Genomic DNA, 15,645 nt, shown 5'->3' on the forward strand with positions numbered 1-15,645 from the left:
TATATATATCCTTCTTGGCTGGGTGCCACAGATCACAGATTGTAATCCTAGCACTCTGGGAGGCTGAGGCAAGTGTTTTGCCGGAACTTAGTAGCTCGAGCAAGAGTGAGACCCCCATCTCTAAATATAGCTGGCGCTGTGGTGGGCGCCTGTAGCCCTAGCTACTTGGGATACTGAGGCAAGATAATCACTTGAGCCCAAGAGTTTGAGCACTCTATCAAGGGAGACAAAGTGAGAACCTCCTTTCTTTTTTAATGAACTTTTGGTAAGATAACAAAATGCCCGCTTAATAATTATTCCCTTTAACTAGATCAATGAAACACTAAGCCAATGCTACTTCTAATGTGAGTGACAAGAACAATTTCCAAACCTCTTCAAAGACAGGATTTTTTTGTTTTGTAGAATTTTTTAAATTTCAAAATTATACAGATTATTGGTATGTGGTGAAAAATAGTCCTTCTGACTTACACGAGACAATGCTGTAAAAATACTTATCTTGGGCTATGAAGCACATGAGGACACCAATATGCTAAGAAATCTAAAAGATTATGTGCCCCAGGAAACATCTCAGGGGTTTTTTTTTTTTTTTAGACAGAGCCTCAAGCTGTCCTCCTGGGTAGAGAGTGCTGTGGCATCACAGCTCACAGCAACCTCCAACTCCTGGGCTCAAGTGAGTCTCCTGTCTCCACCTCCCAAGTAGCTGGGACCACAGGAGGCTGCCACAATGCCCGGCTATTTTTTGGTTGCAGCCATCGTTGTTTGGTGGGCCAGGCTGGATCCAAACCCACCACCTTAGGTGTATGTGGCTGGCACCTTAGCCACCTGAGCCACAGGCGCTGAGCCAACATTTCAGTTTTAAACTTCACTCAATGCCTTTAGGACACAAAAACTTTGGCACTATTGCCTTACTTGATATGAATCATACAAGGTCAAACATCATTATCAGTTTTTGACTAACTTCCATACCATTTTATCAGTGAAAGAATATGGCAAGTTGGTGTTTGACCTCTTCAGAAGTGACAAGAAAAGTTAACAGCAGGAATCCACTGTTAGTAATCCTAACAAGCTTTGCTTCTCTTTAGTAACATCTGATTCTAGAACCAAAAGATTGCAAGATGAGCCATTATGGGCATTCTAGATTTCTGACTGGCTCTGAGGTCAGCTGACATAATTTATACCTCACATTTTTTTTCCTCTAAGGAGAGGCTTTAAAAAAAATATTCTGGCTTAGCACCTGTGGCTCAAGCAGCTAAGGCACCAGCAACATACACTTGAGCTGGCAGGTTCGAATCCAGCCCGGGCAGCCAAACAACAATGACGGTTGCCACCAAAAAATAGCTGGGCGTTATGGCAGGTGCCTGTAGTCCCAGCTACTTGAGAGGCAGACACAGGAGACTCGCTTGAGCCCAGGAGTTGGAGGTTGCTGTGAGCTGTGATGCTACAGCACTCTACCCAAGGCGACAGCTTGAGGCTCTGTCTCAAAAATAATAATAATTATTATTATTCCAGTCAATATAAAAAACTACTTCTCTGATAAGCAAAATGCATCCATTTTACAGCAAGACCACCAAAAGTTGGCTTTATTCAGATTTCAAATCAATTACTATTTTCTCAGACTTCTATTTTTTTTTTGTAGAGACAAGAGCCTCACTTTATCGCCCTCGGTAGAGTGCCGTGGTGTCACACAGCTCACAGCAACCTCCAACTCCTGGGCCTAAGTGATTATCTTGCCTCAGCCTCCAGAGTAGCTGGGACTACAGGCGCCTGCCACAATGCCCGGCCATTTTTTTGTCGCAGTTTGGCAGGGACCAGGTTTGAACCCACCACCTCCGTATATGGAGCCAGCGCCCTACTCACTGAGCCACAGATGCTGCCCTCAGACTTCTTTTTCTTTTAAAGAGTCTAGAGTACTTCTCTATTGCTCATTCCTCCAATAGAGAAAATCAATTAGTTTTCTGTCAAGTGCCAATCTAGGTAAGCAAACGTTGAAGAAAGGGGAACTTAAAATCAGTGTCAAATCAAACCGACTAGTGTAGCACAGGGTCAAGAAACAGGACGCTGACATCAGCTGAATGACTTGTTTTCACTATTTCCAGAGTATCTACAATTTCACAGGCTCAGTGAAAAGAGCAAGGATGTTATCTTACTAGAGATGATGCCACTTTCACACGTTGTACATGTCTATCAATTACTACTCTGGATCTTTAATCTAGGGATCTACATCTAGGTGGGAGGTTTTTGACTGACTGGAAAATAGTGAAAAGGATGATTTAAACACCAGATTTATATAGCTTTCAGGACAGTCCAAAGATCTTAGAACTTCATCTTCCAAAATCTAATTCTGTGGCCAACATTTGCCCCTAACCAAAACCAGTGGGCAACAAAATGCCTAGGAACACAGCAGAAGTCTAACAGTGTATATAAAGGAGAAATCTCCTGGAGTTATCAAGTGGAGAAAGAGAAAATCTGGGTGCATGACCTTGCATAGAACAGAGGAAGAGCTTACCTACCACTTGAATAAGAAAGATGTTCTTTTATGGACTTGCAGAGTTAAGTCATATAACACTGGAATTCTCCTATTCTAATTAGTTGGTTCTGCAAAAGGTAAACCCTCTACACCTTAAATCAAATAAGAGGCTTCACATGGGGACTGTCCTCAGACTACAATTGCCACTGAAGAACAAGCTCATCCATCTCACTCTGTAAATAAGTCCCTACCCCAACACAGAAATCTCACTCATAGTTAAATCTTTCACATCCCTTCCTCTTCCTACACTTCTCACAATCAAGCCTTTTTCACTTCACAAACGCACTTGCTCAGGTCCTCTACACTACAGAAACCATCAAACTTAAGAACATATTAAGGAGGATCCCAATATCTCACTGCCATGCCACAAAAGGTTCCCAGTGTTCCTGGCAGCTCCCTATGTGAGGAAATTTGCACCACCTTTATTGAGAGTGTACCCTGCTGGTGGATAACTGAGTTTGCTTCTCTATGACCTTTAACTCAAGGGGAAAGGCAAAGAAGAAAAAAACCCCTCCAGACAGGGAGACAGGGATGACGAGGATGACGCTCTGGAGGGAGGATTCGGATCGCTGAGTCAACTGCAGTGTACCACTTCCAGTTGACAAATTAAGTTTATCTCCCCCCCCCTCAAAAAAAATCCAACGAAAGGTCTCTCAGACCACATGGTTGGCAGGATTCAAGCTTGCCCAGAAGGCCTCTGAAATGAAACCAAATCTGATTAAAATGGACATTTCAAAACAACAAGGGACGTAGCAGCAAACGCACAGCTGCCATTTCCCGGCCACTTCCTGCGGGAGGCTGGGGGAGGGGCTGTTTGTCTACTGCTGTAGGTGGAAGCTACCCCCTCATCGCCCCCCAAAGGAGGCAAATCCCTCACTCCAATAATCCCTACAAAGGATGGCTGTTACTGGCACTGCCTTCTCCCCAAAACAGGGAACACCAGGAAATAAAAGGATGATGTGAGATCACCTTTTCTATCACGGAAACGGGGATCCCCTCTGTGAGGAATCTCCTTGGAAAGGAATCCCTCTTTATTCTTCCCTTCTGCCCCTCAGCCCAACTCAATTCCAGACGCCTAAGCACCAGCCCTATCAACCTCCACCCCTGGAACGGGGGATTCTCCCGCGGATGCCGGGGCCCCAAGCCAAGCACAGAACCACCCTATAAGGCCCCCTCCGGCGGTCCAGGCTCAAGGGAACAGCCCGGCTCCCAGAGGGAGACACCCGCAGACCCCTGGAAACCTCTTCTGTCCTCCACTCATCACTGCCAGAACGCTCGTCACCCACAAACGGGATACTCACCCAGCCCAGGGAATCCCCTCACCCACACCCCACGCTAGGGCAATCCCCACCCCCACCGAGGAGGGGGAGCCCCTCCCGGGATTCCACCCGAGTACCCCACCGGAGTCATCTCCACCAGCCATCTCCACCAGGCTTTTCCGCCTCCTAGCCATGGTCGCCGCGGTAGCCAGGAGCCTCCACAGCTCCTCCCGCCCCCGCGGCCCCGTCCGAGGTCCTCAGGCGACTCTCCTGTCCCAGCCTCCTCCCAGCCCCTAGGGCAAGGAGACCCTGGCCGTGATCGAGTTCTTGCAGGAAATAAGCTCGACTCGCTTCCCGGCCCGGACAGGCTCCGGCCGGCTCTGGAGACTCCGTTCCCCCAGGGAAGCCTTGGATGGAAGCAGGCTCTCCCTTCAGTCGCCTGGCCACAGACCCCACAAACCTGAGGCAGCGGCGTCCAGCCAGGATCGGGGCTTGTCTCTCCCCGGGGGACAGGCGGTTCACATGGCCGCGCACCGGGCGCCACAAGGGGAGGAGACGCCCGCCAGGGTAGGGGATCTGGGGTTCGGGGTCCGGGAAGGGGGAGGGGGACGCGGCTCAACCGCGGGGCCCGAGCGGAGCCAACATGGCCGGCGGGGGAGGAGTGAATCGAAGCCGGAGGGGGCGGGGAAGCTGCAACCGAGAGAGCCTCCCGACGCGGCCTTCGCCGCAAGGTCCTAGCGCCCGTCTTCCCTAGCTTCCCGACCCGGATCTGCGTCCTAGCGCCGCCGTGTATCCTGCAAACATCCCGCAGCCCACCTGGCAGCTCCCTTTGCACAGCATGTCACTGAGGCTGTAGTACCGCTTCACATAGGGCAAACTGAAAGGCGTGCCACATCCCAACCAAGGTTAACCTAAAGGACTAGACCAAATTTCTAGGACCAAAGGCATGTGCCACTTGTCTAATAGGGGAGTGAGAGAGGGCCATTAAACAATTTCAGGGGAAGTTATTTCCCAGGTGGAGTAGTGGAAAAGTGGAAATGGAAAAGTTGTAAAGGGATGGAGAGGCCTAAGTTTGCCGCCCACTCACCTCTATCCCGTCCAGGCCTGATTACCACTTTCCGGGTGACATCTGTAGAGCCCTGGGCATCCGAAAGATTCCTGTGCATGGGGAAAGAAGGCACAGCTCTGGAACCAGGCAGGGATGGTGAACTTACAGCCTTAAGGCAACATGTGGTCCTTAAGTTTGGCCTTTTGACTGAATCTTACAGAACAAATCCTTTTATCCTTTTATCAAAAGGAGTGCAGCACAGAAAAACGAAGCTTTTCTTGCCTTCTTTGGTGCTTAAAAAAGAACAATCTTAAAATCAGAAGGCTGCAGGTTCCCCACCCCTAGAAGGGTCTGGTTCCACTTAGGGAGTTGAAAAGAAAAAAAGAAATACAGTCAAGGGAGTAGCAGAGGATAAGCAGAAAACTGACCAGCAAATAAGATGTCCCAATTGTCCACCTATTCTGCACTTTTTCTGAAGGGCTGCATAACTGTGTGAAACCCTTTGACAAGAAGAAAGTAAAATCTAGCAGAGGACTGGCTGTGCCTATGGCTCAGTAAGCAGGGCGTAGGCCTGATATACCAAGGGTGGTGGGTTCAAACCTGGGCAAACTGCAACAAAAAATAGCTGGGTGTTGTGGTGGGCACCTGTAGTCCCAGCTACTCAGAAGGCTGAGGCAAGAGAATTGCCTAAGCCCAGGAGTTGGAGGTTGCAGTGAGCTGTGATGCCACAGCACTCCACTGAGGACAATAAGGTGAGTCTGTCTCTACAAAAAAAAAAAAAAAAAATCTAGCAGAGGACTAGAGTTTGACTGTCACCTAAACTGAATATGGCAGGGCCCCAGGATGGGGAACAGTGCCATATGATGTTCCAGCTTAGTGAATTTCCAGTTCAACTTTCTCTCATTCGCCAGATGAAGAAATTAAGGCTCAAAGAGGTTCACTGATATGTTCAAGGTCAAACAGTAGATAAAATATGGAAGGTTTCCTTTCCTTGCAACTCAACACTTTGCAGGTTTCAAGATAATTCCCACTCAATTCAGTGCAATGCAGTTCTAAAAACATTGCCTAAACTGTACAAAGCTGCTGAATATTCTGGAAGAGCAAGAGTGGGACGGATGAAACTCTGGCAGGTTGGGGATGTCAGCAAATACCTTTTCCTTTGGAGGTATAAGGAGAAAGAGATCTGGAAACTGAGTGGAGACAAGGAAGGTCAGGGGCCAAATCCAATCCATCAGTATAGACTGGATTTCCTTACTACAGTCAAGGGTGGGTGGGCTCTTTTCTGAGTTTGAGGATAGACTCCACCCCCCACTACAAAAGGCTCAGAGAAGGAAGCTAGTTTGAGCAAACCTCACAAGTGTGCCAGGCATAAAGGGGTCGAGAAAGAAGGAGGCGAAGGAGGAGGCTAAGGGGAGAGGATTCCCTCCCTCTCCTCAGATAAATAGATTACCAGGGGAAGGAGTAGGCAGGTAGAAACCAAAACCTTTCTCTTCTCCCTGTCAAAACAACAAATTTATAGGTCACCTTGAAAAAAAAATCCCTCTAACCTCAAGTCTCTTAATAAATGGAGGACACCATTAAGGAAGAGAGGTGTTGTTCCTTATTGGGATACAGCAAATTTCTGTTAAGGAATGCTTCTCTATCCCCAAAATAAAGGCAGGTGGAGAAGAAAGCTAGTGGCATGGAACCGAAAACTGAAGCGGGGGAAGGGGGACTGGTATCCCTCTTTTTTATCTTCTCTTTTCCAGGGCAGATGAAGGAGAATCTTCCTGCCTCCCACCCGCAAGCGTAAGGCTAGCCAGGCAGTCCGCGACCCGGCAGGCGGGGGAGGAGCCTGCGCCTGTCTGACGGGTGTAGCCACGCCCCTCCCCCACACCCACACACACCCACCTCAGGCTCCACTCTGCTCCGGAAGAGCCGGTTACTCCTGTGCCCCACTGACTACTCCCACCCCTTCCGAGCCCCAGGCCTAGTCTCCAGGGCAACCTCTAGGCTAGGACTATTCCAGTAGAGGGGTGGTCAGGAAGACGACGACCACCTGGGATTAGAAAAGAAAATGAGGAAGGATCCAGTCTTCCAATCTGGTACAGAAAGACTACAATCATCTTCATCCCTGTGGAGACCCCGCCCCACCACATCTAATCAGGGATCTTCCTTGCTCCCTGAGGAAGGATGAGGTTGGGGTGCCAACATGCCCAACAGCTGGGTGTTTACTTCTTCCAGAGCCACCCCATGCAGCAGCTGTGCTTCTCCCTCCATACAGACGACAGAGGGCAGACTGACCCTATGTGTCCCCAAACATTCCTCAATCCCATCTAATATGGCCGATCATTCACCTACCTCCCTTTCGGAAGGTACTAAAAAGGAGAAGGGGCAAATGGTCATTTTATCAGCAACTTGTGAAATGAATGTCTAGGGAATAGACTGAACCTCCTTTAAGCCAGGCCAGTGGAAGAGTAATGAAGAGAATGGTGAGGGAGAAATTAGCACCTGCTCCCCCTTTCTCACCCTCCCTGTGTTCGCGCTGCACCTCCCTGACTCCAGGGTCAGCTGCCACAGTGCCTGGCTCCACTCTAGAGCCAGATGGCTGAGAATGGGAGGAGGAAGAGAGAAGGGGATTCATTTGCATCTCTCTACCTCCTTCACTCTCCCCCTCCAGATACTCCTGGCATCCAACCCCAAACACCACTGCTGACGCCCGCCCCCCCCCCCCCCCCCCCCCCCCCCCGCCTCATCTCAGCCCCCTGGAACATGACTCGGAGGAGTCTGAAGCAAATCCTAATTCTGGATGTAGGGTGGCTGGGAAAGGAAAGCATAAGGAGCAGAGCTAGGGATATATGGGGGGGTTAATTAACCAATTAACAGAGGTGGGTAATTATAAAAGACTTCCCTTCCCCTCACTGGCTGAATGGATCACACTGGTGGTAGTGATGGTTTTGCCTCAATCCTGTTTCTGCTACAGGATCATACTGTTAATGGGGTCTAGTTAGAAGATAGCTCTCAGACCTGTAACCATTCCTACTAGACCCCACCTCTCCTTAAAGCAAAACAGTATGCTTCCTCTCCGTATTTTGGGGAGATTAGATTCTCCCGTAACACACCAATCTCTCCCCTTGTCCTCTCCCAAGCCGGCAGGTGCCCTCTCAGATTCACACAGTCTCGTTTCCAAACTTCCCAATGGGGCTTCTCTACGGTGGAACAGAAAGCACATATTTCTTGCGGGTGGAGGCTTTCTTTGCATCTAAATAGAAGGCTGAGCTTTCGTCGCTTTCCCCACCACCCCAACTCTCTTAAGAGAGTCTCTTAAGCCCCAGTAACCACCCCCCACCCTGCCCCGCGCGCACTTTCCCCCAATAGCCTCTGAAGCCCAGAATCACAAGATTCCGGCAGCGCCTCAGCTCCCCGATCTGGGGGAGGGGCGTTCCTAGGCTGGAACGGCCAACCCCTAGCCCAAGAAGAGGGCCCTTCCCACCTGGGCTCGGTAGGCCAGTAGGTGCTGAGGTCAAACCCCAGACTTCGGGAGAAATGGGGTGAGGTGAAGACTACAGAAGCTTTGGATGGGACTTCGTTGAACTTGAAGGGCTGAGTGGAACAGGGCTGGATAGTGAGTGTAGTCAATGTTGCTCCCTCCCTGCCCTCCGCGCCCCGAACTGGGCGGATTGAGAGGAGTTGGGGTGACGGTTATTCCCCCTCCCATTGGGGTTAGGATGGCGTGGGAAAAGCGTTTGTTCCAGGGGGAAGGAGGTGAAACCCAGACTGCAGGAGATTTTTCTGCGATGAAGGCGCGGGGGAGGGGGAGATTCTGGGCCCACAACAGGAGGGATACCCGAGAGAGGGTGGTGGAGAGGCGTGAGAAGCCTCCGGATTCCAGTCTCTGAGGACTGGAGAAATAGGGGAGTAGACAGTGCGCAGGCGACAGAAAGGCAGCTCCCGCAGGGAGACAGTCAGATCCTGAATCCCTGGGTAGCAGGGTTCCCGGAGCAGAGGACCGCAAGGACGGCCGCCCGGGGACTACGGGGCTGGAAGAGGGTGCCAGGCCTCACCTGGAGCAAGGCAGGGCCGGGCCTCGGGCGGCGGCGGCGGCTGCAGCGGCGCAGGTGGCCGAGCCGGGCGGCGGCGGTGCCTCCTCCCCCAGCCCTGGGCCGGCGGCGGTGTGTGTGGGGGGGAGGTGGCGCTTAAAGGGGCCGGAGCTACTGGGGTGAGGACGAGCGCTTGGGGAGGGCTGTCGCGAAGGATCTACTGGCGGGGCGCGGGGGTGGGGGGGAAGCGGGTGGCGTCTCCTAGGGGCCAGAACCAGGAAGGATCCCAGATGGAAGAAGAGAACAGATCCCAGGAAGAGACAGAAACTTCTGCGGTGAAGTGGGGGATGGTGGTAGGTCCGAACGGAAGGACTTGGGAGAGCTCTGCTGGCGCTCTCAGGGAACCAGCAAAGACCTCTTTCCACAAAGGAGGCCGGGAAGGCAGTGAGGGCCATAAGGACTCCAAGGAGGCCTGGAGTGTGGGAGAGGGAACTCAAGGCCGAGCGTGCTGGGGGTCACGCACAGCGCCCTACTAGGTGAACAGGTTCCCCGTGTTTCAGCTCCTCAGGGCTCCATCTGTACAGCTGCGAAGCCTCTGGAATCAGGAAGCCATGAGGGCAAAAACCTTACCCTCTCAACCTAAGCCCTGCCTCTCCCTCAGTGTCCTCAGTGACTGTGGTGGTGGGGAGCAATCAATAGAACCTCTCGTGAGGCTGAAGTGGGATCATGAGAATCGACTTTATTCTAGCTCAGTTTTCCCCAAACACCACCACCCTTGCTTCAACCTCTGGGGCAACAGGAAGCAGCTGCTCACTGCAGCCCCCACCTGAAGGTGGGTCAGGGTGGGGGAGGAGAGAAGAAAAGGACTTAAAAGCCCTGAGATAAATTAGGAGGAGGAGAAGCACTTTAAAGACCCTCCAGCACGACCAGAAATGGGCTTTACTTTTTGTGTAGGTTAGCAGTGAGTACTATTAAATATTACTTGAATCTCAGCAGCTTAAATGGGGAGAAGCAAGAGGCAATTTAACACGGGGGCACAGGTAAGGGGGTGTTGGGAAACCCCTTGCCTAAGGTGCAATCTCAGGCTCTCCCTTAGACCTAGAGTTGGCTAGGGCTCAGAATCCCATGGTGGCCAGCCACCTGGCTGAGCCCTATAACACTCGCCCCTCTCCCCGTTTCCCCTCCTTCACCCCCTAAATGAGCAAAGGTTAGGCCCCACCCCTGCTGAGTCAGCCTGGGAGGGAGCTGGGCATCCCTCAGGCCTTCCCCTGGGCTGGTCCTTATACTCACCCATGTCAGGCTGGCAGGGGTCCAGGCTGGGACCACCCAGCTCCTCACTGATCTTGGGCCTCCACGTGAAGGCTGGTGTTTGATCCTCCCAAACTGAGCTGGGAAAGAGCAAGAATCGAAAAGCCAATGTATGCTTCCTGCGAACCACACAGCCTGAACTGCTGTAGGGTGATGTCCCTGTGTGACAGACTGGGGTGAGAAGGGAGGAGGGAAGGGCGGGGCTTTCTCTGGGTGGAGAGAGGGAGGAGGTGAGGACAGGGCAGAGCAGGAGAAATATGGAGGAAGGTTAGAACTGTGTTGACACTCTAGTGGCGTGGTAGAAGGCGACGGCAAAGGAGGAAGGAAATAAATAGTTGCAACTAGTGAGAGGGAGAAGGTTCTCAATAAATGCTGAAAGACGTGAACGTGTTGGGGGAATGAGTGGAAAGATGCAAGCGACATTTAGGACTTCAGTTGCCAGGTCTGCATCAGGGTGTCGTGGGAAAACAAAGGAGAAAGGGCTGACCTATTCCCTGGAGGCTTCTCCATCAGCTTCCTAACCAGTCCATAGTCAGGACCTAGAGGAAGTGTCCCCACCCCCATAACTCAGTATTTCCCCAAATCCAAGCTTCTCTGGAAGAAAACTACCAGGCTCAAGCAGCTCAGGGGCTCCACCTTCTGTCCAGATCATGACACAGGAGAGACTGGTGCCAAGGACGTCGCAGGCAGATGAGAGGAAGCTTAGAGGCCCCTACTCCACCCCTGGCGCCTCTCCTAAAGCCCCTCCCCAACCTCCAACCCCTGGGGCCTCTGAATTGGGAGCTCTGCTTGTCCCCGCCCAGCTTCTACCCAACTTGAGGCCTCACGGGGTGAGACTTATATATGCAGGCTCCTCCCAGGACAAAAACCCCAGCTGGTTTGTAAACAGTCATTAGCTGAGAACTACATCCCGGCAAATGGCCTTCACGGATTTCAAAATGGTGAGATCAGTTTTTGCCGAGTCTCCAGCGCTACCACGAGAGGGCAGTACGTTGGTCTGGGTCCAGATAAGAGCACCTTAAAGGTCACCAAATTTGACCTTACACTTTTCAGTACTGCCACGTTTACTAAGTTAAGGGGGAAATGACCTAATTATATTACTTAGTTCAGAAACCCAAGGCAGCAACCTTAAAAATTACTTTTCTCCTGTAATCTGATTGTCTTTCCTGAACTTTCATAATGGGTTATTACAGCTCAGGTTAGGACTCATGGTATCTATGGCAGGAGGCAGTACTCAGGAACACTAAGAAATGAAGGCCCATCCAAGATGTAGAGGGCCCTTTTGACTCACTTTTTAACAAAGAACCGTATCCATTACCATTTCCTTAACTCATTTAACCCCTGCCCTGCCTTGGAGTAGGTTATTCTAAAGCTAACCTATTTTTCCCAATATGCCCTTCTAAAAGAGGTCACTTTTAACCAAGAAGTTGGAAAATGTTATATGGATATTTAAGAGGCAAGATAATGTGCTCTGAACAAATGTAATAAAAATGGGGAAAGCTGAGAGCCACTGGTAGGAGGCCTACAGGAAACCCCTCCCCAAGACCCCACAGTTGTTCAATCCAAGAGAATGGCTCTTCTTTTTTAATGATACAATTTCAAACATACACAACTTATTTTGTGCCATCCTGTGGCCACTCTAAAAATCTCATTGTCAAAAACATCACTATTGACTGAGCCAAGAACAACAGACAAATTCTGAGAGGTGTACATTTTATTGGAAACCTTAAATACTCTTCTGAAAGAACATGTCTTCATTCAAGACTCTTGTGTGGCCTACAAAGAAAACTGACGGTTTTTAGATTAGGAACAAGGAGAGGGAGAGTACAGAGCATGAGTGCTTAGTCAGCCAGAAGGGCCCTTTATGATGAATGCTCTTCAGCCAACTTATCAGCTTTTGCCACAGCTTCTTCAATGGGTCCCACCATATAGAAGGCCTGTTCTGGGAGATGATCATATTCACCTAAATGGAAAAAAAAAAAACCCAACTAGTAAGGAAAGGAATATCAGCTTTCTACAGTGCACAGATAGATACCTCACCAATGAGACTACCAGTCCAAATGTGATGAATTCATGTCATCCGAGAAACATTACATTTCTCCCACCAATCAAATTTACAACATGATATGGATTAAGAACACTTGATCGAGAGCCACACAGTCTAGAGTTATTATTTTACTACCCTCTATTTGTGGGTGATATTGGGACAGTTCATATTATTGGCTTAAAGGAGTAGGGCGCTGGCCTCATATGCCAGAGGTGGAGGGTTTAAACCCAGCCCCGGCAAAAAAGTTTTCTGTATTCCAGGTGCATCTATAAAACGTGATAATAATGCCTTCCCTTGGCGCCTGTGGCTCAAGTGGCTAAGGTGCCAGCCACATACACCTAAGGTGGCAGGTTCGAATCCAGCCTGGGCCTGCCAAACAACGATGGCTGCAACCAAAAAAATCGCCAGGCATTGTGGCGGGTGCCTGTGGTCCCAGCTACTTTGGGAGGCGGAGGCAGGAGACTCGCTTGAGCCCGGAGTTGTAGGTTGCTGTGAGCTGTGATGCCATGCACTCTACCCACAGGGACAGCTTGAGGCTCTGTCTCAAAAAAAAAAAAAAAAGCCTTCCCTATGGCTCGGCACCTGTGGCTCAAGCAACTAGGGCACCAGCCACATACACCAGAGCTGGCAGGTTTGAATCGAGCCAGGGCTGCAACCAAAAAATAGCCAGGTGTTGTGGCAGGCGCCTATAGTCCCAGCTACTTGGGAGGTGGAGGCAGAGACTCGCTTGAACCCAGGAGTTGGAGGTTGCTGTGAGCTATGATGCCATGGCACTCTACCCAGGGTGACAGCTTAAGGCTCTGTCTCAAAAAAAAAAAAAATTAAAAAAATAATGCCTTCCCTAAAGGTTGCTATAATTCATTTAGAAGAGTACTTAGCACTGAAAATAGTGAGTGCTGAATTTTACATAAAAGGACCTAGGGCTATGCCTGTGGCTCAAAGGAGTAGGGCACCAGCCCCATATGCCGGAGGTGGTGGGTTCAAACACAGCCACGGCCAAAAACTGCAAAAAATAAATAAATAAAAGGAGCTAGAAAATCTAAGAATCTAAGTCATCCTCTCAAACAAAATTGCTGGGAATGTCTATCCTCTTAATTAAAAAATAAAACTAGGGGCTAGGTGTGGGCCAGCTCATGCCTGTAATCCTAGTACTCTGGGAGGCTGAGGCGGTTGGACTGCTTACGAGTTTGAGACCAGCCTAAACCAGAGTGAGACCCGTCTCTACTAAAAATAGAAAAACTGAGGCAAGAGTTGGCAGTTGCTGTGACCTATGTTGCCATGGTATTCTACTGAGAGTGACAGCTTGAGACTGTCTCACACACACAAAATATCATCCATTGCTTGATGGCTGTTGGACCACAGCACATTTGAGTACTCAAGATTTCATTTTTTTCTATCATTTTATTTTAGCTTTATACTTTACCTTACCTGCCAATATCTGCTGGAATCCCTTGATAGTCTCCTTCAGGGGTACCAGCTTCCCCATATGACCTGTGAAGACCTCAGCAACCTGGAATGGCTGAGATAAGAAACGCTGTATTTTCCGTGCACGGGACACAGTCAACTTGTCTTCCTCAGAAAGTTCATCCATACCTAGAATGGCAATGATGTCCTGAAGAGATTTGTAGTCCTATTAGGAGGGAAAAAAAGTCTTAAGTATTTACATTCTTTTAATTTGAATAAAAGCCTAGGAAAAGGAACTAACAGAAGGAAAGTTACATGCTCAGAGCACTATGATCATCAGTGGGTCTTGTTCTCCCTGTTCCTAGTTTAGTGGTATTAGGAAAAACTGGATTCCAAAGCCTAAGTACCTAAAAACTCACTAGTAATTGAGGCTCTCAACTTTCATTGCTCCAAAAGAAATCCTAAGAAAGATCTAGTCCTAAAATAATTCCCAAATCCCCACTTTATGACTTCTGGCCACTGATCCCACCTTAACAATATACTCACTTGCAGGATCTTTTGCACCCCACGGGCAACATCATAATGCTCACTGCCAACAATGTTGGGATCCATGATACGAGAGGTGGAGTCTAGAGGATCCACAGCTGGATAGATGCCCAGTTCAGCAATAGCACGGGACAGCACAGTGGTAGCATCCAAATGGGCAAAGGTAGTGGCAGGGGCAGGATCAGTCAAGTCATCAGCAGGCACATAGATAGCCTAAAGTAAATAAAGAATTCATAAATGCAGAAGGAACCAAAGTAATTCTACTTAAGCCATACCCTTTTCTGACCTCTCTTCTTTACCTCATTCCATCTTAGCATTAAAGTACACCTCAGCCTGAGCAAGATTAAGACCCTGTGTCTGTATAGCTGGGCGTTGGGGTGGGCGCATGTAGTTACAGCTACTTGGGAGGATGAAGCAGGAGAATCACTTGAGCCCAAGAGTTTGAGGTTACTGTGAGCTACGAGAGAGGACTCTACTGGGACGACAAATTGAGACTCTGCCTCAAAAAAACAAAACAAAAAACAAACCAAAAAGTACACCTTAGAAGACCTATCTCACCAGCCTGTGTGATCTTACGGATTATCTCATTTCTCTAAGCCATGATGGAAGAATTTTCATTATCATAGTTCCTAGTCCTAGTCTCCATTCTACATTTCAACTGTATTGCAATGACATCCATTCTCAGAGTTAAAAAACAAGAAACAGGGTGCAGCGCTGTGGCTCAATGGTTAGGGCACCAGCTCCCCAGCCAAACTGCACAAAACATAGCCAGGCATCATGGCAGGCACCGGTAGTCCCAGCTACTCAGGAGGCTGAGGCAAGAGAATCACCTAAGCCCAGGAGTTGAAGGTTGCTGTGAGCTGTGATGCCACTGCACTTTACCAAGGGCAATAAAATGAGATTGTCTCTTAAAAAAAATGGCTTGGCGCCTGTGGCTCAAGTGGCTAAGGCACCAGCCACGTACACCTGAGCTGGCAGGTTCGAATCCAGCCCGGGCCTACCAAAGAACAATGACAGCTGCAACCAAAAAATAGCTGGGCGTTTTGGCAGGCGCCTATAATCCCAGCCTCTTGGGAGGTGGAGGCAGAAGACTTGCTTGAGCCCAGGAGTTGGAGGTTGCTGTGAGCTGTGATGCCATGGACTCTACGCAGGGCAACAGCTTGAGGCTCTGTTGCAAAAAAAAAGAACCAAAACAAAAACCTTCTTGTACCAATTCAACTGTCCATTAAAATGAACTATTTCCCCTTGGACTAGAAAATACTTTGTGATGTGTTTATTTACAGGGAGATCACGAACCGCTGCTTAAAAGCCTTTTCGAGGGCAGTGCCTTGTGGCCCAGTGGGCAGGGCACCAGCCCCATATACCGAGGGTGGCGGGTTCAAACCCAGCCCCAGCCAAACTGCAACATAAAAATAGTGGGGTGGGGCTCGGCGCCTATAGCTCAACCGGCTAAGGCGCCAGCCACGTACACCTAAGGTGACGGGTTC

The 15,645-nt window shown here is 49.6% G+C and overlaps 2 protein-coding genes across 3 annotated transcripts in view; both read right to left on the reverse strand.

Moving 5' to 3' along the window:
- BAZ2A (bromodomain adjacent to zinc finger domain 2A) overlaps positions 1 to 10,276 on the reverse strand; it is a 42,368-nt gene extending 32,092 nt beyond the window's left edge. Inside the window, exons 1-2 of one of the 2 annotated variants that reach the window (XM_012805549.2) lie at positions 10,144 to 10,276; positions 4,874 to 4,944 (exon numbers count right to left, since the gene is read on the reverse strand). The gene's annotated coding sequence lies outside the window, so the exon portion shown is untranslated. Of the gene's footprint in view, positions 1 to 4,246; positions 4,333 to 4,873; positions 4,945 to 10,143 lie in introns of those variants that run through there. The other variant, XM_023513696.1, reaches the window with a different exon arrangement.
- Positions 10,277 to 11,857: 1,581 nt separating this feature from the next.
- Positions 11,858 to 15,645, reverse strand: part of ATP5F1B (ATP synthase F1 subunit beta) — a 9,872-nt gene continuing 6,084 nt past the window's right edge. Inside the window, exons 8-10 of the mRNA XM_023513697.1 lie at positions 14,159 to 14,373; positions 13,637 to 13,838; positions 11,858 to 12,124 (exon numbers count right to left, since the gene is read on the reverse strand). Coding sequence (XP_023369465.1) covers positions 12,024 to 12,124; positions 13,637 to 13,838; positions 14,159 to 14,373 — 518 coding nt within the window. The 3' untranslated portion in view covers positions 11,858 to 12,023. The remainder of the gene's footprint in view (positions 12,125 to 13,636; positions 13,839 to 14,158; positions 14,374 to 15,645) is intronic.

Source organism: Otolemur garnettii, unplaced genomic scaffold, assembly GCF_000181295.1.
Source record: "Otolemur garnettii isolate 467f Iridium unplaced genomic scaffold, OtoGar3 scaffold00043, whole genome shotgun sequence".
Lineage (NCBI taxonomy): Eukaryota > Metazoa > Chordata > Mammalia > Primates > Galagidae > Otolemur > Otolemur garnettii.